The following is a 26,161-nucleotide window of genomic DNA, read 5'->3' on the forward strand; positions in this document are numbered from 1 at the left end:
TCCCAATGCTCTGTAGATGTTCTTAGCCAGTCGCACCTGATGTCCTTGTAAGAAATGGATCTCAGAGACAGGCAGGTACCCCAACAAGACCCAAATGGATTGTCATGCCTGGGTTCCCTCTGTAAATAGAGCCAGAGACAAGGACTTACCTGGAAGGGCTACAGCTACGGTGCAGATGTGAGGAACCGGTAGGCTGACGAGTCGACCCTGTTTGCTGTGGACTCAGGGGCTCCACAAAGTGTGAAACTTTCAGTGCTAAAATTGGGGAATTCCCAAGCAAACTGGAACAAGTTGGTCTTTACAGGAACTGGGGAGCTAGCCCCAGGGAAGGAGGGAAACCCAGTGCAAGGCTGAGCTGATGCATTGGTTTGCTCTTACAGGACCGAATGGGGTGCATCTCAGAATGAGGGAGCATTTACCCATGGGTTCTCATCCCCTAGTAGACAAGCATTGCCCTGGGGTGTTCATTTGTCCCACATCCAGGGCTCACATGCATGAATGAGTGCCTGTGAGTCCCCACAGGCATTTCTCACCGTGGCTTCAGAGAAGCCATGGGCAGACAGTGAGAGAAACATGGTGCAGCTGAGGCCCAGTGCTGTGGGGTCACGCCTACACAGATCCGGTTGCAGCAACAATGGCTGGAGTCGAAAACGGACTGACAGGGTGTGGGGTGGGGCAAGAAGTGTCCACTACATGAAGGTTAATTTGGCTTCCCCTTCCTTGGTGGGCTCATATTTGAGTTCCACCTAGCATCGCCAACCTCTGCTCTTAGCTTCATATCAGTTTATCAATTTAAACGAGATTAAAAAAAAAAAAGACCTCTCAAATTCTTTGTTTAAATAAGTAATTCTGGGGGCGCCTGGGTGGCTCAGTCAGTTGGGCAACTGACTCTTGGCTTCGGCTCAGGTCATGGTCTTGGGGTCGTGGGATCCTGCCCTGTGTTGGGCTCTGTGCTCAGCACAGCCTCCGCTCATCTCTCTCCCTCCCAACATGCCCCCTCGTGTGTGCGCATGTGCGAGCATGCACACTCTCTCAAATAAATAAAATCTTTTAAATAAATAGATAAGTTATTCTACAGAGTGGTTTTATTTTCCCTCATGTATATTGAGGAATGCCAATGATGCCGTCTTGGCAAAAAAAAGAGAAAGTTGACAGGTATTTGTACCTCCCCAAAAAACTGAGGGAATTCAAGTGTCATCACCAGTGTAAAACGTTATCAAGTCAACTGTATTGAGAAGTCGGGGCTGGTATATTGAATTAAGAATATGCAGACTGTGGTACAAGGCACCCACACGGTCAGCAGGTAGCTCCCCCAGTATCCAAGCTCCCACTTTGGGGAAGTGAAACCCACATGGTCATTTTGCTGGAAAGTGCAGTTTCAATACACCCCACAAAGGGCAGTCCTCTGTCCTAGGGCAGGAGCCAGCGGGAGATCGAGAGCAGAGTAGCAAGCACCTATTGCCTATAAGGTGGCTGGGGCAGAGGTCCCTTTTTGTGGGCTTAACTCTGCGTGATTATTTTAGAAGGTGCTCTGGGAAAAGTAAAGCAGGAACTTATGGTGGGAATTCTAAACTTAAGTCCTTATCTAAATGTCCAAACTCTGGGTGTGAATAGGGTTGTCATACTGTAAAAGTGGCCTAGGCAGCCACTCAGAAAAACAAAAGTTGCTTTTCTCATCAACAACCAATCAAAATCACGGACTTCAGAGGTAAGGCATACGGTCACAAGACATAGCAACAATCTCTGAAGCCCAGATGTCTTGCAAAACTTTTTGGAAGTCGTATTTGCAAGGATGACATACACACACACACACACACACACACACACAGACAGACACACACACACACACATATATTTTTTAATTTTCATAATTCTTTTAAGCTCTTTATTACAGAAAATTATCAGCATTTCCTTGTACTATCAACGACCCTCAGATTTTAGCTGTTCTTTTTCCATATCCCTCTGTTAAGGACACATGAAGTGGCTAGCCACAGAAAAACTAATCATGTGATCCTAAACGAATAAAAGCACTATTGGTCTCGGGGAACATAAAGTCTAGAGACAGGCAGTCGAAGTTGTAAAATTAAATGATGTCTTCAAAAAATTGAGCTCCTTCTATTGCTTTGGTCTTCCATCTTTAGAATGTGGTGGCACGATGACTGCTAAGCCTCCAGAAATCACATCCTTGTTGCAGGAAAGACAAATGAGGAACGGTGAAAAGAACCCAAGGATATGCCAACGGCCTCAGGTTTCCTTTGGAAACCTTTCCCAGAAGCTCCCAGAAATTACTTATGTAAGTAACTTTTACTTACATCCCTTTGGCTGGGACAGGTCACATGGTCTCTACTTGCTACAAGGGAGTGTGGGAGGTAAGCAATTTGAGCTGGGGACATAGCCACCCTGAATTAGATCAGGGTCCTGTTAGTCAGGAAGACGAAGCCGAAGCCATTTTGCCAATGATTTTCTCTCTGCTTCCAATGCTTTCCCTCCTTTGACCACCCAGGTTACTCCTTTTTTTTTTTTTTTTTAAACAAATATTTACTTAACACTCTCTTCCTGCTAGTTCCATGGCCAGGTCCTGGGGCTCTGAAGAGAATTAAAATATAGTGTTTGATCTTGAAAAAGTCCTAGTTTAATCTGTAGCAGGAAGCCAGTACACAATATCTAAACTCAGTAAATGCACAGTCACCCAAACACATTATTTAAAGACATAGAAACTACACCTCGAAGATCTAAAACCAGAAATGCCTCAAAGGGGTTGCCTCTAGGGACCAGACTGGGACAGAAAGGTGCAGAGTTGGAGGCTGTTGATCCCATTATAAGCTTTTCTGTATTGCTTGCCTTTTTTTTTTTTAATCGCATGCCTACATAAATTTGATAAGACACATAAATAATTCTGAAAAACAATACTGCAGTAAGCATCCTCGTGCATAAAGAACGGTTGCCATTTTTGGTTATGTTTGCAGGGTGTATTCTTAGAATTTCTGTGTTAAAGATCACAGATACAAATTTGTTTCCAGAAAGTATGCAGGGGTGCTGAAGAGTTTAAACAGAGTGATCTATGTAAACTACCAAGCCATAGCAGGCCCTCAGTACACATTAGTTAGGAACAAGTAAATCACCCAATGTTTTGTCTGGATTCCAACTGCTTCCCAACAGCTGCCACGAAGAAGAAGTGCAGCTCTCTTGATGACATTCCTCTGGATCTTTTGCTAATACAAATACTACTGCAGTGAGCAGTCTTGTGCCAACGTCAATTCAGGGTTTTGCCAGTGTATATTTGGGATGGTTTCCTAGAAATGGGTAAACGCATATGTCATTTTGCTAGATGTTGTCATGTTCCCCACGTAGGGGTCATGCCATTTTGCACCCTCCCCAGTAATGTGTGAGTGCGTCTTTCTCTCAAAGCCTCCCGAGAGAAATTGTTGTCCAACTGGGATTTATATTCATCTGCTGGGTGAGAAATGATCTCTCAGTGTAGCTTGAATTTGCATATCTAACTGATACTTGTCATTTCCCCCTGCCACTGCCCATTCTAAATTTCCCTCGCCCTCAGCTAGCCTTTCAGCTGGTCTAGCTGCTTGCCAAAGGAACGACCTAGACCTTTGTCCGTGAGGGCTCTGAGCCCTTGGTGGCCTTGGCTTTATTAGGCCATGGATGGCTTAGTCGCCCATGCAGTGTTACTGCTGAACACAGACGCAAGAAGATGCCTCCCAGGGAATCCCCTGAGCTCCAGACATTCTCCTTTCTGCCCCACTCGGTGTCAGCAACACTGCCTCTTCGTGAAAATCAGAGGCGATTATACCCTGCCACCATTTGCCTTCCGAACCACCGGCATGGCATCCAAAAGTGACCAGGCGGCAGTCCTAGCTTCAAGTTCAAGGGAACTCTCCGTTGTCCCTTGGAGGAAGAGCCCCTCCCTAGAAACTGGGACTTCTTCCCAGCTAAGCCTAAAGTTGTAAGAACACGAAGCCCAACTTCTGCAAGTAGGTCACCGGAAATGACGGTAAGAGGGGCCACTCGTCCTCCTACCTTTTGGTTCCTGGACCTCTGCATTCTGGCTACTGGAGACAGAGTACCGCATACCAGCCATTAGTTCAGCATGGGTTGCGTATGCTCCAGGACAGCACCCATCCCGCAAGGGGGCATCCCCGGGCTAGCGACCTCACTGAGCCTTCCAGGTGACTCAGTGCGTCGGACTACCAGTGAATCCTGTGGGACTGTGCCCCCTGTCACATCTTCATCGTAAATATGGCGCTTAGGCTAAGGCAGCCCAAGGCCGAGGGCTTTGTCAGGAAATCAGGGATGTGGTCACTCTGAATTGGTGCTGGCAGAGGCCCTGTAGGCCGGGAAGGCACACCCACACCCAGAGCTAGTTTAAGTGCCTATAGGAAAGAATGACTTCCCCTTCCAGGTTAGAAGGGATATGGTGTAACCAACTTGCTTGAGCTCTGGGGGTGCAGCCACCCTGGAGAATATTGGTGGCAAGTTGGATAATCAGTTAAACAACAGAGGCGGTAGCTAGATAGGCCTTGGTGAGGGTGAGCCCCTGCTGCTGGGCCTCTGCACACCTCCACCCCTTCCCCCCTGATGCCTCCATGTATGGGTCCCCTGCCCCAGCAACGGGGCGGCTAAGGCAGAGGCTGGCTGACACGTGCCAGAGGAACCATCCTGTCCACCTGGCTGTTGCGTTCCTCGGAGGTGGATGCTTCCTAGCGGACGTAGATGCGAGACACAAACATCTTCACACACCCCCCCCCACCTCTGTAGGTCTTCTGATGATGCCTTCCACATGCTTCTCTCCCATCTTCTGAAGTTGCACCTTATACTCCTTATTGCTGAGCAAGATACACATGTTTGATGGGCCCTTTGGAATTTGGAGGCAGTATATGCCTTTCTTTCTGGCCCCTGGCCAGCCAGCCAGTGATTCACCACTGCTCAGAAGTGTGAGTCTTTATCTTTGCCGAATCTTACCCCCTATAACGCTTATGGCTGAAAGCACTGCTTGGAGCTCTGCCCACTAGGAGGATTTTCCTTCTATACTGCGTCCTAGGGCCGCCCCTGCCGGGGCTACAGTGTGGCCACAGTCCATTTTTGGCTCACGTCCACTTATGCGCGGGCGTCCCCATATGTGGACCAGGCCTGGTTGTCTTCTTTCTCCATTGTCCGGTCATAGAGAAGTCCCCATGAAGCCTGAGCGCAGGAGAGACATTATTGCAACAGAATACTGACACGTGCTCTGAGCCACCTGCTCGTATGACTCATTCATGTCTTATAGACCTCCTCAGGCCTGAGTGTACCATTTCCATCCTACGGTGGATTGCTGCTGTGCCTGTCTGCTCTGTGACTCCTTGGATCTAATACCAGCTCAGGATAGCTCCTGTCTCCTAATCACAGATGCAGAAGGCATGGCCTAGCTAGAGGGTCTGTGCCATGCATCTCCTATGGGGCTCTCCAGAGACTCCATTCAGCATCCTATTTCCATGGACAGCTCTAATGCTATAGCCGAGGGCCAGAGCTGTTGGTACTGCAACCTTGTCCTAATGCAGAGCCCTCTTTTCCTTGGGGCCTCACTTGAAATTGTTAGACTTCTGACCACCTGATAAATGGATTGGGGTGCTATTCTCAACGTGGCATATACTGCCTCCAAATTCCAAAGGGCCCATCAAACATGTGTATCTTGCTCAGCAATAAGGAGTATAAGGTGCAATAATTTGTTCTTCGCCTCCCAGCATGTCTCAGACCTAGTTCCCCTAAAACCTTCACCTATGTAGCAGGCTAATGAATCTTTGCAGGCTTTTTCTCACATCCCTTGGCACATATTTTTTTTTTAAAGATTTTATTTATTTATTTGACAGAGAGAGAGACAGCCAGTGAGAGAGGGAACACCATCAGGGGGAGTGGGAGAGGAAGAAGCAGGCTCCCAGCGGAGGAGCCTGACATGGGGCTCGATCCCAGAATGCCGGGATCACGCCCTGAGCCGAAGGCAGATGCTTAAAGACTGAGCCACCCAGGCGCCCCGGCACATATGTTTCTTATTCAGACATTCAGAGTGACACCATATTCCTGTTTACCAGGTCCAATGAGCATAACCTCATCAATATGGCAGACCAGAGTGACCAAGGTGGCCAAGGTCTTTGTGATGGAGAGGAGGAGAGTTATAGTCTTGGGGTGAGACTCTAAATGGGTACTACTGCTCATTGTGAACTGCTTTTGTTTCTCTTTACTAATGGGGATTGGAAAGAACACACTGACAGAGTTAGCGGCAAGTGCCAGAGACCGTGCTGATCTCTTCCAATAAAGATACTCCATCCAGCATAAGAGCTGCATTTGAGGCTATCATTTGTGGTTATCACATGATCTAACATAAGCCAAATGGTTTTTGCAGACACTAATACAGGTAGATTAAAGGGGGAATATAATGGGAACCACCGCCCTCTATCTTTTCAGTCTTTAAGGGGGACAATATCTGAGCTTAAACAAATTGCCGACCTACAGATTTCAGGGACTAATAATGGTTCTAGTTTTAAGCTCCTAAATTTTGGGCATGGTTGTCACGTAGCCAAAGCTCCATTGGATATGCAGGCTGGGAATATAGAAGAGAGATCTGAACAGGGCCTATAAATTTAGGAGTCATACGATGGTAACTAAAGCAGATGAGACTGTCTTGGAAATTCATGGGGCGTAGGAACAGCTTGAAGTCCCCAAAGTCAACATTACCAAACTGAGGTCAGTGATTCCTGTCTCAGAAAATGGCACCACCACCTACCGAGGCACCCAAGCTGGAGCCCTGAGCCTCTAGCAGCAGACATCATGCCTTTTTCATGATCTGGCCCTGCCAGCCTCATCTCTCTCCATCAGGCATCCTACACGCCAGCAAAACAGAACTTTGTGAGGCTCGTCAGCTGCACTGTGCTCTCTTCCCACCACTGTCCCCCTGCCCCTGCGCTTTCTGCCATCTGGAACACCTTCCCAGCCCTTTCTTCCTACCCTTGGCCGCCATTGCAACCCCATGTGTGACTACCTCTGGGCAGCCTTCCCTGACCGTCCCCAACGAGAGTTAGATGCTCCTCCTCTCCTATCTTTCTATGCAGGGGCCATAGCCCACAGTACTGAGATGACGGCTCTGTCTCTGCCAGCCCAGCCCAGCCTCTCCACCTGACTGTGCGGCTCTGGAAGGCGTGGGCTCTGCCTTTTATGTCTGGAGGCATCCATGTTTATGTATAACCAAGAATGTAGAGTGTCTCCTGGGAACAAATAAATCTAAACAGGGTCCTGCTTGGGCTAGGGAGATTTCAGAACGGCTGGTCTGAGTAAATGACAAGTCTGATTCCTTTTTTCTCTCTTCCCTCCATCACGTATACAGCAATAACTGTTGGTGGGCTCGGGCAACACCCATTCTCAAATCCCTTTTCCTTTGTCCCCTTAAGTGTAGAGTCTGGGAAACCTAGCTGTTTTCTCAGGCTCTTTTATTTAGTGGGGCCAATAGAATGAAACAGAAGTCTGCTAGAGGCCTCTGGGAAAGCTTTTGCTTTTCTGATCAAAAGGATACTTGGGGGCGCCTGGGTAGCACAGTCCTTAGGCGTCTGCCTTCGGCTCAGGGCGTGATCCTGGCGTTCTGGGATCGAGCCCCACATCGGGCTCCTCCGCTGGGAGACTGCTTCTTCCTCTCCCACTCCCCCTGCTTGTGTTCCCTCTCTCGCTGGCTGTCTATCTCTGTCAAATAAATAAATAAATAATCTTTAAAAAAAAAAAAAAAGGACACTTGGGCTAGCCTCCTTCCTTTCTCCCATCTTCCTGCCTGGAATATAGATGTGAAGCTTAAAACTTCATCTGGTACCGTAAGGCAACGAGCCAGTACACCCAAGGTGGCGGAGCGGAAAGTCTGAGCCTCTGCTGGCATCTTGGAAGCGCTGCCCAGCCTGCCTCCAGCCCTCCCCTGGGTGAGATAATTAAGTGACCTGATTGTTTAAGACACTGCTTGTCAGGTGTTCTACGGCAGAGCGGAAAGCTCTGGCTATACATCCAGACAGAATACACAGAGCGGCAGGACTCGCTGCCAGAAGAGCGCTCCGTGTCAAGGTCATGCTGGAACCCATGTTAAAAGTAAACCCATCAATTAACGAACACACGGAGTTGCTTTTTGTTTTCTGTTCTTTGCAGCTCTTGGTGCTGTGGGGGAGACTTGGAAACAGAGATGTAGCCTCCGTTCTTGAAGAGTTTACAGTCAGGTGGGAGGAGGTCTGATGAAACACCACGCTGAACGGCATGCAGCGAAGAGCTGGATTTTATCAAGCTCGGAGGAGAGGAAGCTCTGTGGAGGGGAGTGGCTCAGACGGGGAAGGTTTCCTGCAGGTGCAGGGGCTTGAACCGGGCCTCGGCCGAGGAATGGGATTTGTTGGCTTGTCATTAGCCCCTCCGTGATCTTAGCCTCGGAGGTGAGCTGCAGGCGATGCCTGCTGGCAAGCCCCCAGCGCCCAGTAGAGGCTCATCAAGTCTTAATGCCCTTCTGGTTTAGAAAGATGTTTTTCTCCCTCTCATGCATTTATTCAACATGTCTTTATTGAACTGCTCCAGGCGCTATGGATACCACTGCGGGCAGAACACACACAGTACCTGACCTCAAAGAGCTTCAGGTCCAATGAGGGACACAGACAGCAATCAAAAGAAAACTTGGGACTGGTAAGGTGCTTCCTTACCTTCCTTTAGGCCTCTGCCTTCCCAGATGGGCTATACATCCAGCGTCCGGTTCCCGTTGCCCGAGCCTCTCGTTAGAGAGCCCTGCTTGCTGGGCCCAGGCCACCCCTGTGTCGCTGCAGCCTGCGAGCCTGTCGTTCCTCTCTGCCCGCCCAGGCTAATGGCCCCGTACTGCCGCCCCCATCTCTCTTTCTGAGTCACACGTACAGCGCACACCACAGCTGACCTCCATGCCCCTCAGTCTTCCTGCCGCCCGGTGCCCTCGCTCCAGCCCCAGCCGGCTGGCTCTGGCCACACCCTTCTGCTGGGGGGCGGGGGAGACACAGCTCCCTCTTCCTGAAGAGCCCCTCACTTCCCCGTCTTCCAGGAAGCCCTCCTCCTTGCCCAGAGCTGAGTGATGACACAGTTGATCATCCCAAACTAGGATACTCTGAAGAGGGGAAGGGGGCACTCAGTAATCACATCCGACCACGAGCAAACCCAGGCATGCGGTCTCCTAACCAGAGCGCCACGCCGCGGTCTCAGGCTCCAGACAGCCTCTGCGGCTGTTACCTCACCATTTCCCTAACTGTGTTCTGTGGAACACCTGGGAGACACCCATGGGGCTTCACAAAAACAAAAAGAAATTAAAAACTCCACATTGAAACGATTTTGAGAAACACTGAGTGAATCCAAGATAAACAGATTTCCTTCCTGCAAGACTTCCCCAAATTAATATGTGGTGGTAAGCATATAGCATGTCAGGTCCCCCAGGCCCCTCTGACGATGGCATCCTTGTGCAGAGAGCACACCGTGGAAGAAACATACTTGGAGAAACACTGTCCTAGGCAAATAGAGTTGTTCGCAGAGCTCACACCTATCTCTGTCCTAGAGTTTGGTATTAAGATATCAACACCACAAGGGGGGTGGGCTTAGGCCCAGCTCTGCTCCTTTCCAGCTGGGTGCCATTTTGCATCAGGATGCTTTGGCTGCAGGTGGCAGATATTAGTGGGTACCAGAGTTTGTTACTGTCATAGCAAGAACGCCTGAGCAGAGCACTTGCAGCACAGTGGTGTCCTCCAGGACCCAGGTGTTTTCCACTTCTTCATCCTGTCATCTTCAGGACGCCGCTTATCTCCTCTCGTGGTCACAGGATGGCTACAGCAGCTCCAAGCATAGCCCAGAGGATCAAAGCCTTCCAGCAGAGAAGGACATGTCCTCCTATGTACATGTTTACCATTTATTCTTAGGAAAAAGTTTTCCAGACACCCCCCATCCCTGGAGAAGTCATCTCCTCGGGTCTCAGTGACCAGTAGGGTGACCGACCATCCTAGTCCGTGCTGGGACTGACGAATTTCCAGGGACTCAGCACTGCTAGAACTAAAACGGGGACATTCCTGGGCAACTTGGAAGTTCATAACTGGGTAGGAATGGACCACATGACGGCCTAAATCAATCATTGGTCAGGGGAATGGAATTACTATGATTAGCTTAGACTAATCAGGTTTTATGTCCTGAGGCAAGAGAGGGGGCCAGCTTTCCTGAATATGGAATGATGAACACCCAAACAAATCCTGCTTTCTCACGGTAAGGAAGACGGGAAAGCCATTGGCGAGCAATCCGCAGGGCTGCCTTATCTGTAAAATAAGATGCAATGAGCATTCTCTCCTCAAGAGTTTGTGGTAGAGATTAGATAAAATGACATATGACCAGGCCTTACCAGGCATCTTTATATTAAGCACTTGCTGTGTGCAACGCTCTGTGCTAAAGGCACTGGGTTGTGTGGTCACTAGAGCCACAGAACATTCTAGGGGACAGGGACGTAAATCCCATGTTACGGTTGTTCCTGAGACACCCAGAGGTGAAGTGATTTGCCCAAGGTCATACAGCTGGGAACTGTAGAGGCAGGTGTCAAACCCGAGTCTGTCGCCCACCACGATGCCCATCTCAGTCTCGCTAGCCCACTGCCTTGCAGAGTTGTGCCTCAAACGCTAATTTCCTTGCCTTTCATCTCCAGCACTTGGCACAGGGCTCAGCATATAGCAAGCACTGATTCAATATTTTTTTTAATGAGTGGGTGGTAACAGCTGATATTCCTGTAACCATAGGGTTTACAAAGAACTTTTCCTGAATTTAGGGTTTTCTCCTCCAAATCTGGTCCTCTGCCAGGGCGCCTTCTCCCAGCAAATGGCACCGCATCCATCTAGTTGCACAAACCAGGAAACTAAGAGCTGTCACCAACCTCCTTCCTCCCCGCCAGACATCGCCTCCAACCCATCGCCCAGGCTGTCTCTCCAATGCGTGCACCCCACTCCATCCTCCGTGACCTCGGCCCATGTTACTATGGCGTGCTCACTTGAACTGCAGCGGGAGCTCCCTATCTGCTCAGGCGCCCAGCCCTCCCCCAGTCCGTGCTGCAGCCAGAGGGCGCGCCTGTTTCTGACCGGGTCCCCTGCCGACTGCGCACCCTTGATATTCATTCCTTTGGGGATCAAGCTCAAACGCCCAAACACCGCCTGGCTCTCTGGCCTCATCCTCCACAGTCCCTCTCATAGTGCATAGTCTCCCAACCATCCCCCTCCACTGACCTTCCTTGAGACCCCCCTCCTTGTGCTGCCTCCTGCCTTGGGATCTTTGCACACGCCGTTCTCTCTGCCCTTAATTACCTCAGGCCTTAGCCTGGGTGCTCTCTTCCTGCTAAGACCCACTGACTACCATGACCGGGTCAAATCCACCTGTTAGAGGCTCTTACAGCATCTACTTTCCCTTGATGGCCCCGTTGGCACAATTGCCATTTTACATTTGCTTGTGAGTCTGTTTTTTTGTGTTTTTTTTTTCTTTTTAATTAATCCCTATAAGGGGCTTGAACTCATGACCCCAAGTCAAGAGTTGCATGCCCTGCTGACTAAGCCAGCCAGGCACCCCTGCCTGTGAGTCTTTTGATTCATGTCTATCCCTCAATTAGCCTATGAGTTTGGTGTGGTGTCTGCATTTTTTAAAAAATATTTTATTTATTTTTTTTAAAGATTTTATTTATTTATTTGACAGAGATAGAGACAGCCAGCGAGAGAGGGAACACAAGCAGGGGGAATGGGAGAGGAAGAAGCAGGCTCCCAGCGGAGGAGCCTGATGTGGGGCTCAATCCCAGAACCCCTGAGCCGAAGGCAGGTGCTTAACGACTGAGCCACCCAGGCGCCCCTGTTTGTTTGTTTAGAGAGCAAGTGAGCACCAGCACAGGGAGGGGAGGAGGGAGAGGGAGAATCCAAGCCGACTCTGTGCTGAGGGCAGAGCCCCACACGAGGCTCATGAGTCTGAAGAGTCGGACCCAGGCGCCCCCGGTGTCTGGTTTTGTTGACCTCTGTAGCCTTTGCGATGTCCAACCAGGGACAGCACATAGCATGTTTTCAACAAACGTGTGTTTCACTATGACCTAGTTGATGAATCAGTTAGTGTTTCACCCAGGTTACTCTGAGCTCCCTCCGGGCAGGGCTCTGCCTTAGTGTTTCTGTGTCACATACACACACACACACACACACACACGCACACACACACCACCCCCAGCAGCTAGCACAAGGCTGGGCTGGGCAAGTTCGTCATGAACACTCTGGGGGACGGTGACCACACGGTTGACAGAGATGGGAGTGCTTGTCAGAAACAACCTGTAAGGGAGTGAGGCAAGCAGGACAGGAAAGGGGAACGAGCTGAGGATGGGTATGGTCTCAGCACACCCTAGCCTCGGTCCTGTGGGAGAAGGAAAACAGAGCCTCAATCAATGATTGCACTGAGGAGTTGTTCCATCTCGGAGCAAGGAAGCCAGGAGCTTGGGTGTACCTTCCAGAAGGTCTTCAGGGATTGGGCTGTCCTGCCGACTGGACTCAAGACACCAAAGCCGGGAAGTGGTCAGCTGTGTCCCCTCCCCCCTCCAGGCCCTCTGTCCCTGTGCCCTGAGGCACCCTTTCCCGGCCACACCCCCTGTGCTATCTCCCTGGGCTGACGGAACAAAGCCCCACAAACTGGGCGGTCTCATAGTTCCGGAGGCTAGACGTCCTCCATCAGCGCTGGCAGGCCGTGCTGTCCCTGAAGGACCTAGAGGAGGGGCTTTCCTTGACCGTCTGCCAGCCTCAGTGGCGGCCACACTCCTCGGTGTTGCTTGACTTGTCACGGTGGCATCATCCCATCTCAGCCTCCATCTTCAAATGACCTTCCTCTGTGGGTCTCTGTGTCCACATTTCCTTCTTGTAATGACCTCAACTGAATTAATCTGCAAAGACCCTATTTCCAGAGAAGGTCACATTCACGTATCAGGAATCAGGACTTGAACTTTTTTGCGGGGGGGAACACCTCCAATACGCTAACCCAGAATGCCCCAGGTAACTTCTTCCAAGCTCTTTTGAACCTGCCCTTTCTGTCTCTGAGGCCAAAACCCTCTTCCCGGGAGCTCTCCTCCCACTCCTCGGCCTTTGCCAAAGATGAAGTTATGCTCCTGGTTCCCAGAAACGCACCCCAATGAAATCCTGCAATTCATATCGCTGGCAGTTTGACAGGGGCCAAAGGCTTTCACGCCTTTTCTCATTTAATCCTCACTACGGCCTTGAGAAGGCTTATTATTATCCCCACTCTATAGAGGAGGACACTGAGACTCGGGGAAGGTAAGTCCTTACACAAAGTCGCACAGCAAGGAATGGCCGGACAGGGATTTGATGCAGGTCTGCCTGATGGCAGATGCTACGCCCTTAACCTCTGTGCTCTTACTGCCCAAACACTTCCCTTGGCGGGATATCCGTCAGCCACTGAGAGGATCCATGTAAACCCATCTAGAAACTTAGAAAAGTGTCATGAAAAAATTGCTAAGAGAATAAGAGAGAACACAAAATTGGGAGCCTGCGTTTGGTCACTAGGAGAACCCAGGAATAAGGAGTCACAGAACACATTACGAGATGAAAACAGTGGCTTAGGAGAAGTTTGGGGTGACATTTCTTTAGGGAAGAATTTTCCACTGGTGAAATTTTAAAATTTATTTGATGATGATATAGTATAAATTCAATGATTTTTCTCCGTCCTTTTACATGCCCCACTCATGGTGAATATCACTTGGCATCCTGGAGCCTGCCAGTGTTCTGGAAGCCAGTTTGTTTCGAATGATATTCACCGCTGGTCATGCAAGCATGACTCCACTGTGAACATGATTTCTCATGCAAGCATGGTTTTACTGAGCAAGCTATTTTCCTCAGTTGAATGAGAGAACTCTGGCACATCCACGATCATGGCCGAGATACTCCTCAAGATATGCAGGCCAACCCCAGATCCCTCGATGGATGCAGTCACTCAGACTGGATTTACGATGACTCGCATTTCATTTAAACAGTCAGTACATTTTTGCTGAGTGCCTACTCTGTCCTAGGCTCTGTGCTGGGTATTAAGGATATAGAAATAAGCCAGACTGAATCTCTCCCTTCAAGGAGCTCATGTTTTATTGGGGGAGACAGGCGATTACAGCAATGGGATCAGTGCTTTAAGAGGACTCTATCAGTTGAGATTTGGTTGTGGGCCCAACAGCGTCTGGGGCATTTGGGGGAAATGCAGGTGGTCAAGGCCAAGTTCAGAGGGTGGGTTGTATTCCAGGCGGCCACCACCGGAGGCTTAGAGCAGAAGAACAATATGGCCAATGGCCTCTGGCCACCACGTGGGGGACTTGCTGGTGGAATGGGGGCCTCCGTGGGAGTGAGGCAGACGACATGGCCTTTCCCTTGTCTGGCTCCCTATGTCTCACCTCTTGACAGCACAGCCCGCCAGAACAGCGCTCCTCAGAGCCCTTCGGGCACCTTCCTGATAGAACCCAGGTCGCATGTGAAACCCAAGCTGGAGTGGAATGTGGGAAATGTTTTCCAGCCTCTATACCACAGGAAGGCAGTCTAGAAGGGATCAGGCAAATGGATGCTTGCATCTGGGATTCAGGAAAGATACATGGACGAGTGGGCTGGGCCGTGTCATAGGCGTTTTGCCTGGGTGCAAAGATTTGTGAGGATAGTGACCTGGACCAGGTACAATGATGCTTCCACTTTGATTCACCGCTGAGTTCACCTCTGAAACAGCAAATGAGCTGGAGGAGATAGAGGCACAGTATGAAGCTAGCTGCCTGATGTCTTCCTAACTTGTCATACAGGTGCACTCGAAGCCTAATGGTCAAAGCAAAGAGTGAGAAATCCACCAGGGAAGGGGAACCCTGGCTGCCTGCTGTCTACCCTTTATTTCACTGAGCTAGAACTCAACACTCAGGGATCTACTTACTGTCACGTAGGGAACTCCAAAATCCTATTTTGATAAGGAGCAGTTCTAAACAATGAAATACAGAAGTGTCCTGCATTAATTACAATGTAAGTGTTGACAAGAGGCAAACTTAAGCCCAGAGAGACAGAGACAAATTAGTTTTTCCTTCTCACCAGTCACTAGACAGAGGGTAGAAAGCCTTGCTTCTAGGTGGGGATACCTGGTCAGGGACAGATCCTTGGTTATGGATCAGGAGCTAAGGACAGAGACCACCACTGGTGACCCTTCTCCTCTCCTGAGGGGGGTGTGAGTGTGAACCCCAAGGATAAGAATCTAGAGGTCGAAGTAAAATAATTTCCCCCGTATCTGCATCACTATTTTTCATTTGTTATCACAGAATTTCAGCAAAATTTTGTAGAATGCTTTCTTAGCATGCTTTGGGAATTACGGGACATGTACTTATCCATAACTGATGAAGACTGGATTGAGGGGAGGGAAACTCAGCACGGATTCAAGACGCATTATGAATCTCAAACAGGAGATTCCTGCTTGAAAACCATACACAAGCACATTGTGATAAAACTGCGGAAAACCAAAAGCAAAGAGAAAATCTTAGCAGCCAGAAAAAGAGAGGCATTCCGGTCCTTTCAAAGGAATAAGAACAAGACTGATGGCTGACTTCTCATCAGAACCAATGGCAGTCAAAAGAGAATCGAATGTGATCTCCAAAGTGCTCGGAGAAAAGACTGCCCAACCTAGACTTCAACAGCTGCAGAAACATCCTACAAGAATGAAGGAGAAACAGACATTTTCAAACTAGTCCAAACCAGAAGGATTCAGCAGCAGCAGAGTTTCCTGACCTGCACGAAGGAGACGCTAAAAGGGTATTTTCAGGTAGAAAGCAATGGCTCCAGAGTACTCCAGAGTACTCAAAGTATATACACACACAAGAACATCCCTGGGAACAGTGGTCCTAATAGCCAAAATATTAATATCCAAATGGCTGTCAGCATTCACTCACGGAGTACTAGTCTTCAATAAAAGTTAGTAAAATAGACTCATACGCCCATCCAAGCAGAGTAATAAAGACCAGATTTACCCGCCTCCTTGAGCTAACAGCAACAAAATGGACAAAGCGTCCGTGTTCTGAGTTGTGGTCAACGCATGCACGGAGTCCTGACTGTCACTTTCCATCAATCCACATGCCTCTTTTGAGCAGCTACTGTGCCCCAAACTCTGAGCGGGGATGTGGGAAACCAGAGCCGAGGCAGATCTCTTCCTGCCCTTGAGGGGCGCCCAGTCTACAGGAGGAGAGCGAGCACGTGCCCCTGACCGGCTTACGCTGCCTGCACGGTCCAAGCTGAGAGCCGCAGGGATGTTCAGAGGCAGATGTGGAGAGAAGAGGGCACCTACTGCTCTAACCGGCCTCCCCCTTCCCTCACCCCAGCACTAGGCAGAGGTAGGGGCGCTGGGATGTGGGAGGAACAAACCAGCTCACCGGGCCGGGTCTGCTGGGTGGGGCCGACGTGAGGCCTGACGTTGGTGGCTCAAGGAAGCAAAGACTGCCCTCCCCGGGACAGGGGTGAGAACCTCCGGCCAGGCAATGGGAGCTGATACTCAGCCTGCTCTGTCTCTGTATCTTGTATGATCTTAGAGCTCCCTGTCCTTTCTGAGGCTCGATTTCCTCATCTGACCCTGGGGATGCTCTAGAAGCAACTTTTGCTCTGAGGAAGGTTGCTGCCAACTAAGCTTCTGGGCCTTAGTTTCCCTAGTCTCTAAAGGGGACAACAATTCCCACCCATCCTTGGGAGAGCCTCCCAATTAAGAGGTTGTTCTTTTCCTCCAGCCACTGCTCAAAGGGGGTACAGAAGCACCAGGAGTTTGTGCAGAGGTGAGGGGACAATGGTTGACTGTCCAAGGCAACATGGGGTGAGGCAAGTGCTTTCCTGCACCCCAGCTTCTCACTTTGCTCTCTCCCCCACTCATCCAGAATTATTAGTTCCCAGAATTCCACACTCCTTGCTCAGTTCTATGGTTTCTGCAGGAATGACTGAGGAATGGAGAGAGGCAGCCATCTTGGCAGGAATGGCAACACCCCCCATTCTCACACCTGTCCCGCCAATCTTCCAACTTGATGGTGTACGCTGCGTCCTGTACGGACCTATCCTAGTCAGCTCTCAGAGAACAGTCTGGTCATGGCATCTATATGCAGATTTCATTCCCACACAGCTCCGTAGGGGCGGAGCGGCTTCCCTCCCAACACACACCCTCCTGTATCCTGACGCCTTCCAGAGGGGCCTCATCATCCCGGTTTGCAGACAGGAAAACTGAGACCAGTGAGGGAGAATCTGAGTGCTCATCCTGCCAGGAGAGAAAAGAAAGTCCTGGAGGGATCAGGTGTGTGGTGACAACTCTTGCTTTGTGTTTCAGGAGACAGAACCCAGCAGTGTGAATTTCGGTCAGATAGGAGGCCTCCCCTGACATTCTTGATCCTCCCCAAACCAGCCATGCTGCCTCCTTCTCCCCTCTCCTCTCATTCCCTCCTCCCCCATCAACCCACTCTCTTTTCTCTTCCCAGGCACTGTCCAGAGTCTAGCTTGGATGCATGGCTGCCCTGCTGCTGTGGGGCTCAGGTCCTGCTCAGAGCAGGCCTCTAACCCTTTCACCTCCCTGCTCGGGGCCCTTCCAGGACACTGCAGCTGAGGCTAAGAAAATAGCACCTCCCTGCTGTCCTCCCGCGGCATGCCCCTTCTGTTGGGCCACCTCATGGCACCTTTGGCTGGCTTGCACGCCCCACCTCCAGGTCCCACCTACCCGGTCTCAAGGAGACAGCCCTGGGATGCTGAGCAGTGAGGGAAGGCTGAGGCCATGGGCACAGACCCTACACCTCCCCACTACCCAGCCTGCTCTCCTGGCCTGTCTGCAGTGCCCTCACCTCCTGTCCCAGTCCTCCATCCAAATGTCAAGACCCCTGAGCCCAGCCTCCTCCCGAGGTCCCTGCACATCCCAGCTCCTGCTCTGCCTCTCCAGCTTCATCAGCCCAGGACCAGGCCTCACAGTGCTGTCTCCTAGTTATTCTATGCCCAGAGGAGGGGTTCCACCCACCCCTGATCACAAGGCTGGTCCTGCCTCCCCAGGGATCGTTCCACAGAGGGAGGCCACTCAGCAGGCAGACACACCCCAGACATGGGGTCTCACTCGGGTAAGACTGGCGGACCTCAGTCCTGTTCAGAGAGCAGCTAAAGGGGCTAGAGAACCCCAAAAAACATTTCCCATTTTCCCTATGGAGTCTGTAGAGTGTACCCCATGTAGACTGTAAAGTCAGCCTGAAGAGTGTGTCTGCCAGTAGAATGAGCATGTGAGTCTGTGTGTGTGTGTGTGTGTGTGTGTGTGTGTGTGTGTGTGTGAAGGAGAGAGAGAGAGTGGGAGAGAGAGGGTGTGCAAACGTGTCTGTGTGTATATGAGAGGAGCGTATGTGAGCGGATGGGAGTGAGGTTAGCCCCCACAACCCCCCAACACCTGTCTTAGACCTGAGGAGGTGAGGCGAGCGAGGGTTGCGTGCCCCCTGGTGGCCGTGAGCTGCACTACAGGCCACCCACCTCTTCTCTCGCCCCTCGGCCTCTGCAATACAGAAGCAAAACTGATCCCAGATCCTTCTCTGGGGCTCCAACCCCACTTGCTCACCACCCCCGTCCCCCACCACGGTCCTGCAGAGACAGACAGAGACTCTGCCCTCCTGAATCTCCTCTGTCTTTTGCAGAGAAAGAGCCATTGGAGGGGAGTCAGGCAGGCGGGGCTCACATCTCAAGCTTGGCAGGTTAGTTAACCTCCCTTAGCCTCAAACTGCTTGGCTACGGAATGAGATAATGGTATCTACTCCACCGAATCATAGTAAGGTTTTATGTAAAATGAAACTATTAAGCTGGGAGGGCTGGGCAGCTACAAGAAGCCATGGGGCCAGCCTACGGTTCTCAGATCTGGTGAGAGCCGCCTGGTGAAAGCAGGGCAGAGACTCCTCCTACCTGTCTTCCCCTGTATCCTGCCACCCCGCCCCCCGCCACCCCAAACAGCTGCCCCGCCCGCCTTCCCACGAGCTCACCTCCTGCCAGAGGGCCACCCCACACTGGCCGCCCTGCCCGTGTGAGTAGCACTGAGCAGCCACCTGGGGTAGTTCATGCGGCCACGTGGACCCACCTTCCAGGCCACCTCCCAGGCCTCCCTCTGCCCTCACCTCCATCTAATTGGTCATCAGGTTCTGCCAATCCAACATGTCTTGAATTCCTCCCTCCCTCCTGCGGCCAGCACAGGGCACCCAGCATTAGCTCTGGAAGGATCCCTGCCCCATCTCAATCCTGCAGTCCTTTCTCTGCTTCCCAGCAGGATCTTTCTAAAATCCAGGTCCAAGTCACTCCTCTACTGAAAACTTTCCCTGGCTCCCCACTGCGTCCGAAGTAAAACCGAACTTCCCAGCCTGGCATTCAAGGCCCTCCCTGGTCTGGCATATCTTCCCTCTGTCTCATCATTCCCTGTGTGCCTTTGTATGAGCAGTTCCTTCTACCAGGAGCACCTGTCCCCTTTTGCTCACAGGAGAACAATACCTGCTCATCTTCCAGACCTCACTGCCTTTCCTCTCCGGGTCGTGACCCTGCCTGGAGCCCCATGGCCAAGAATCCCATAGGGCTGCCATAGGGTTGTCATGTCCTATGACCACATCTCCCCGGCCAGGCTGTTAGACCCTCCAGACCAGGGACAAGGACAGTTAGCTCTGGACCTCAGCACAGGGTCCTGCATGCACGAGGAGATATTTGTGAGTTGTTCACTCAATTGGGTGGCAAGGAGGGCTGTGTCACAGCATGGGCCTCAAATGGGATTAAATGTTCTCAAGGGAAGGTTGAGCTGGGGACAAACAACAGATGCGGGGGCGGGGGGGAGGGAAGTGAGGTCCCTGCAGTGTGTACACAGGCTGTGCTTTCCCTTTGTCCAAAAGCTGGTAGAAGAGGGCCATGTACACACATTCAAGGTTGGGGGGAGGGGAATCACAGGCAGAGAAGCGCCTGTGTCAACCCACACTGATACACGGATGCTGGGGTCAGCTGCACGTGGTTAGAATAGCCAGCCCCTGTCAGCCGGGGGCCCTCTCGGGCACTGACCTGCCCCTGCCTGGGGGCCCACTGGTCAGCCTGGGTCCTGTGCTGGGAGAGGACAGGGACAGACTAGCGGAGCCCAAAGCAGGGGCTGGGCAGGGGAGGGGGCTGGACTCCAAGCTCCTAAGGGAAGGCTAGGTACCCTGAAACCATTTGGCCCAGAAGAGCAGGTAGCAAGCCATGAGAAACCGATAGGCTCTGGGGTCCCAAAGGCTGGCACTCACGGCACTGCCAGTGGTCACAGGATGGCCCTGTCTCTTCCCAGCCCTCCTTCTCCTAGGAAAGGGAATCCCAGTATTTAGCACTTAATATGTCAAGCTTTACTGATCTGGAAGAGATGAACAGGAGAGGAGATGGGGGGAGAGAGAGTGTAGGCAAGAGAGGGGCAGGGTCTAGAGATTTTACCTGTCAGGGCCTCGTGATGGTCCAGTCTGGGGTCTGCCTCTCTCTGGTGTGCAGAGGCAAACACTCTCACAACCAGAAAAGCAGGGAACTAAGTCCACAGACACAACTTGGGCTGCATCCGGTGTAGAGTCAGACTCAGGGATACTCCTTTGGCAGGACTTATGGGGACACAGATAGGGTAGGCCAGGAGGGGTTCAGAGGCCTAGGCTCTGGCTGTATGGGCACTCATGACCAGTAGGCCAACAGACAGAGGGTTTAGGAGGAGCTCTAGGCTGCCTCCTCCAGGCAGTCTCCTTGATTGCTTCAGTCCCTCAATTCTTTCTTTCCAGTCCACAATCTCTGCCAGCCAACATGTCCTCTCACTGCTCCATGCCCAGGCCTCCTCATCTACCATCCACCTCTAAGCCCCTACAGTCTGGTGGGGGGCTGATCCAGGGGTACCCTGACAAGTCTGTGATTCTCCTAGAAGAGGAGCTAGGCACAAGGGGTGGGGGCTCCGGTAGCCAAGGAGTTCTGAAGAGCATTTGCTGACCCCAATTCTGTTTGTCCCATCCCCATGCACAATATCTGGAAATAGCCCCATGGGAGAGGGTTGGTAGAAAGAAATAGATTTATTCTCATGTACAAAGCGGTCAGCCCACGGGACCATATACAACAGTTGCACAGAATCCTAGAAAAACGCATCTCTCTAAAGGCAACTCAGAATAGGTAAGGCAGGTGGCCCCCCTCCCCCCACCCCACAACACATACAGAACAACACAGAGAAGGGAGAAGCCAGCAGCCGGGCTGACCCAAGAGGCCCGGCCCTATGGGGGTCTCCCAAGCCCCGGGCACGGGTAGATATGGCCTTGAAGAAGATAGAAGCCCTGCTAGGGCTGAGGCAGCCCTCTGGCTGCAGGGATGGGGAAGGGACTTGGGCTAAGAGGGGGGACACTCAGGGGGCCCCTGAAGGATTCAGGGTTGGCTCTCTGCCCTAGGGTGGCAGGGACATTCCACGGCTTCTCCTGGGACTCCACAGAGCCAAGGGACTTTGATCTAAAAGGGGTCTTAGAAAAGGGATTGTCTCACTCTCCTGTCTCACCCAAATAGGGGCAGTCACTTGCCCAGGGTCACACAGCCATGAGGAAGCACTGACTCACCTGGCACCTGTCTTCCAGCCCCAGGACCCTTCCTGCCCACCATTCCCATCCTGTGCTCTTCCTGAGCCCCCTCTGCCCGGAGCACTGGGCCGGCCCTCTGGCAGCTTCCGTGTGGGGTCCCTGCCGCTCCCCAGGCTCCAATGCCTACCGTAAGCATAGTGGGGACCCTAAGGGGCACCTTCGGCCTCATGGCTATTTCTAGTTATCCAGCAGAGCTAATGACTGTTTCTAAGACCCACTCTCTGCTCATTGAGATGTCCCACCTTCTCCTTGCAGGAGGGCCCTGGAAGAAGGAAGAGGGCCAGATCTGGTCGGGCAGGAATGGGGCCCAGGAGAAAGCATCCAGACTGCCTCAGAAGAAGGAGTGGCTGAGGAGGACTTGCCAAGATGTGGTCAGGGGTGCAGAGCAGGGCCCACTGCTCATCAGTCACCCCTGTGCTCTCCGAGGACAAATGACAAAGTCTTGGTGAGGTTGGAAGTCTTGCTTCCATTATACAGACAAGAAAACTGAGGCCCGGGAAGGCCGGTACTTGCCCAGGGTCACACGGTAAGTCCTGGATTAGAACCTAGGACCTGTGGCTCTGGTCCCAGGGCACCAGGGCCAGGCCAGTGGAGGGCTGTTAAGAAGAGGCCTGGGCAGAGAAGGGTCCCGGGGAGGGGCTCATTCAGCATCAAGGCTGCAACAGCCATTGACGGGGGCCCCAGTGCCATCCAGCTCAGGCACCTCGTACTCCTCGTCCAGGAAGTCCAGTGAATTGTTGCTCGGGAGGCCGCGGATGGTGAACTTGTGAGACACCTTGGTCCAGTGCTCACGGTTAGAGGCCACGCGTTCGTACAGCTCCGCCGCCTTCGGAAACAGGTCCTGCAGCAGCCTGGGGGTGCAAGGGCGCAGGGATAGGGTCAGAAGCCAGACTGCGAGTAGCAAGGGAGATTCGGACTATACAGCAGGTAGAACTAGCACCAGACTGTGAGGCACAGGACTGGACGCTCAAGGAGAGCATGAAGCGAAGGCCCCGTTTACAGGCCAGTGGGAGACGGCCGGGCCTAGAGGCTGCGGGGTGGGTCAGCTGGAGCTGGGCAGGCCAGCCCAGCACCCATGTCTGCCACAGCCGGCCCCATCCCCCCAGGAGGCCCCCGAGCTCTCTCACTTGTAGATGGGCATTGCGATGTGTTCCATAAAGCTGATCTGCAGCTCGGGGATATAGGCCTTCTCCCGGTCCATCATCTCCATCGGCCTGTTGCCCATGGCCTTCTCCTGCAGGCAGCAAGCGGTCAGGCCTGGCCCCTTCTCCCTCTGTCAGGCACCAGGACGAAACTAACCCAGCCCTTCCCAGCCCCAGGCCAGGGACCCTCCCCGCCACCTGGACACCCGAGATCACTCCCCACATACCAAGTCTCCCTGGGAGAAGAACTCTTTGTAGATCAGCTCCTGAAAGGCCAACACTCTCGTCACCTTCTGTGCGTGGGATCCGTCCGTCTAGTTCCTCTACTGCTCGGTCCCAAGACGGCAAACCAAGGCATCCCTCAGCCCCCACCTCAGGCCCAGTTTGGCAGGGGGATGGCCCCAGATGGGAAGGAGTGGCTGAGTTATGACCCCCCTTCTACCAGCCGCTGACTTGCTGTGTGACACCCTGTGAGTCCATGCCCCTCTCTGAATCTCCGCATCTGGTGCCCTGAAGTGGTCGAGGTTTCTGTCTCCCCAAAACTGAGCCAGGCTGAGCTCGGCCCAGAGAGGGTGTTGGGGCTGCAGGAGCCACACAGAACGGGGCGGGGTGTGCAGCCTGCACGTCCGCAGGGAGCGGCCGCACTTACTGCGATCTTCCTGGTAGTCTTCCAGCCCTTGGTCTGGTCGGAGAGGTCACAGGAGGTCATAAGGAGGCAGAGGAGGAGGCTGTGGTGCTGCTTGTTGGTTCGGTCATAACCCACTGTTGGGAAGAGGGCGGGGTCAAGGGCCCAGTCCCCTGTCTCTGAGGGCAAGGCCTCCAGGGCCCTCCCCACGAGGTCCAGGAAATCCAGCACCCTGGATGGAAACCAAAGGGCTGGGGCTGGATCTGCCTGGCTCTGGTGGCTCGATGCCGGAGGGGGTGGGTCTAAACCCCTGGGGCTGCTGTCCAGGCACACCACCCTCTTCGTGGTCTTTCCCCAACCCCGAGGCCGGGGGCTAAAAGCAGGCACCTTCAGCCATCTTCTGGAGGTCTTTGAAGATGCGGAGGTGATGGGCCAGGTCGGTGGCCAAGATGATGTCCCGCATCAGGTCCAGCATACGCTGATAGTCCTGGGCCAGGATGGGGGGGAGGGGGAGTGGGAGGTGTCAAGGCCTCCTGCCGGACACCCCCACCCACTCCCTCAGCTCCTTCTCCTGCCTCAGGCCACCTCGGGGCTCCCACTCCCTCACCCCCATCCCTGGCCCCATCACCTTCCGGGAAAAGTGGTCGAAGATGTTGCAACCGTGGGTGTTGAGGATTGCGATGGCCTGAGCGAAGTGGTGTCTCTGGGGAGAGAGGAATGATGGGAGCCCAGCGGGGACGGGGGGTGGTGCTCACCCCGACCCCAAGGGAGGGAGCAGGCCTGGTACAGCCCCACCCCCAAGGTGAGCAGAGCAGACAGACACAGGGAGTCTGGGGACCTCGTTCCCTTTCTGGGCTCTGCTTCGGCCCTCTGCGTGACCCTGGGAAAGTCCCTGCAGGCCCTGAGCCTCAGATCCCTCAGCTGTCACATGGAGGGACACAGTGAGGCAAGCTCTGAGCCTCTCAAAGTGGAACGATTCTGAAATGATCCCTCGGAGTCCTAGACACTAATTCATGCAGCAAACATTTGTTTGCTGACAAAGAAAGGCAGTGATGAGGCGAGGGCAAGGCCCCTGTCTCCAGACGCTGATGGGCTGTCACTCAGAGGAGCAGGCTTAGCCCAGAGCACAGAGGGCAGAAGCAGGGCTGCCAGGCGGCCTCCTGGGAGGGAGGGAGCCCCTGGTGTCCCGGGGGCATGACAGCAGGGGCAGGCTCCAGAGGGGTGTTGTGGGGGGCAGCGTGGGGCAAGGTGACCTTGCAAGTTTGGTTTCTACTCTGTGCCAAGCCCTGTGCCAAGTGCAAGGAATTCAGAAATGTCTCAGATTTCGTCCCTGCCCCCTTCGATCTGGGGGTGGAGAGGCCCAATCCAGACAACCTAAGGCGAAACTGGGTGTGATGGGGCAGAGCCATCCTAGGCCTGGTGGGGTGGAGGCTGTACCGGGCACTCCCGGATACGCGTAGAGAAACATGCTAAATACGAGGCCTCCCTGTGCAAACCTGGGCTCGGGCAGAACCTGCAGGCTGACTCACACGCCCATCCGCACCGGCAACGCTCCAAGCCCAGCCAGCGAAAGGAGCCAGACATGCCCTGGGCGGGGGTGGCTACAGCCCTCGGGGCCTGTCTGGAGAGCAGGGCTTGGGGATGGGAGGGGCGGGGTCACAGTCTAACTATGAAAGTCACCCGCCTTAACAGGATGATGGGTACAGGGATCTGGGGTAGAATGGTGGTACCTCCATGACGGAACCCTCGGAGCTGTAGAGCGCAGCCAGCACAGATTTCTGGAAAAGCCCGGGAAACCTCCATCACTCCTCATGTCCAGATGTAAGTGCCTGCCGTATCAGGCTAGGCATTGCCCTGTCCTCCCCACCCCTCACCACTCTCCCATCTTAGAGCCCATGCAAAGCCGCAGAGAGCCTCTGCCAGCTCTAAACCAGCTCCCACCTCTCCTCAGGCCAGAGGGGTGAGACTCCCAGATGCCCCGGGGAGGGTGCCCACTGCGAGGAGGGCAGAGTCTCACCGAGGCCACCTGGAAGGAGTTGTTTGTGCCTCTGTGGTCCAGGTCATGGCACATGCAGGAAATAAACAAGGCGAAGATCTCGATGTCCCTGGTTGGGAGACAGAGGGGAGAGGGAGCTCAGCCCCTCCCACATGTCCAGAACAAGAACGGCTGCATGAGATGTCCAGGAGCCACCGGACAGGAGCTCGGGACACCTGGGTCCCCCTCCTGGAAAGCAGCCCTGGTTTGGAGTTTGACAGGCTCACTGCTCCAGGGGCATGTGACCGTGAGCAGGTCCCACCCAGAAAATGGGGCTATGCAACCTTCCTCATGACACTGTTAGGAGGCTCCCAGGAGGCGGCGCATGTCGAGTACCCGCCCCACTGGCGTGCCTCCCTAGCCCGAAGAAGGGGACTCTAGCCGCCACCAGACCGGGGCCGGGGCAGCCACTCACTCGAGGTAGTTGGAGAGCTCCAGATTCTTGTAGAGCAGGTAGCAGAAGTGGGAGACGGAAAACGCGTGCATCCAGTTGTGGTAGGGGGGGTCCCGGTAGCCCTTCTTCACCATCAAACAGAACCTGGGGGGAGGGGAGAGGGCAGCAGAGGGGCCTCAGGCTCTCCTCCTCCAGCAAGACCTTCAGGCTCTGCCTTGCCCCGTTCCTTTCCTTTACTCGTGGTCCCAGGGTCTGGGACTTGCCTCTCACTCAGGGATCTTCCCCACTCCCGCAGACCGGGCCACTCCTAGTC

At 53.1% G+C, this 26,161-nt stretch overlaps 1 protein-coding gene across 3 annotated transcripts in view; it reads right to left on the minus strand.

The window, feature by feature from the left end:
• Window positions 1-21,088: 21,088 nt before the first annotated feature.
• PDE2A (phosphodiesterase 2A) overlaps window positions 21,089-26,161 on the minus strand; it is a 92,355-nt gene continuing 87,282 nt past the window's right edge. For all 3 annotated transcript variants that reach the window (XM_040630813.1, XM_040630811.1, XM_040630812.1), the window contains 9 exons: window positions 25,870-25,992; window positions 25,437-25,524; window positions 25,150-25,197; window positions 24,048-24,122; window positions 23,807-23,906; window positions 23,444-23,556; window positions 23,022-23,060; window positions 22,780-22,886; window positions 21,089-22,503 (listed from right to left, as the gene is read on the minus strand). In XM_040630813.1, coding sequence (XP_040486747.1) covers window positions 22,293-22,503; window positions 22,780-22,886; window positions 23,022-23,060; window positions 23,444-23,556; window positions 23,807-23,906; window positions 24,048-24,122; window positions 25,150-25,197; window positions 25,437-25,524; window positions 25,870-25,992 — 904 coding nt within the window. In that variant the 3' untranslated portion in view covers window positions 21,089-22,292. The remainder of the gene's footprint in view (window positions 22,504-22,779; window positions 22,887-23,021; window positions 23,061-23,443; window positions 23,557-23,806; window positions 23,907-24,047; window positions 24,123-25,149; window positions 25,198-25,436; window positions 25,525-25,869; window positions 25,993-26,161) is intronic.

This window comes from Ursus maritimus, unplaced genomic scaffold (assembly GCF_017311325.1).
Source record: "Ursus maritimus isolate PB19 unplaced genomic scaffold, ASM1731132v1 scaffold_16, whole genome shotgun sequence".
In the NCBI taxonomy this organism is placed as follows: Eukaryota; Metazoa; Chordata; class Mammalia; order Carnivora; family Ursidae; genus Ursus; species Ursus maritimus.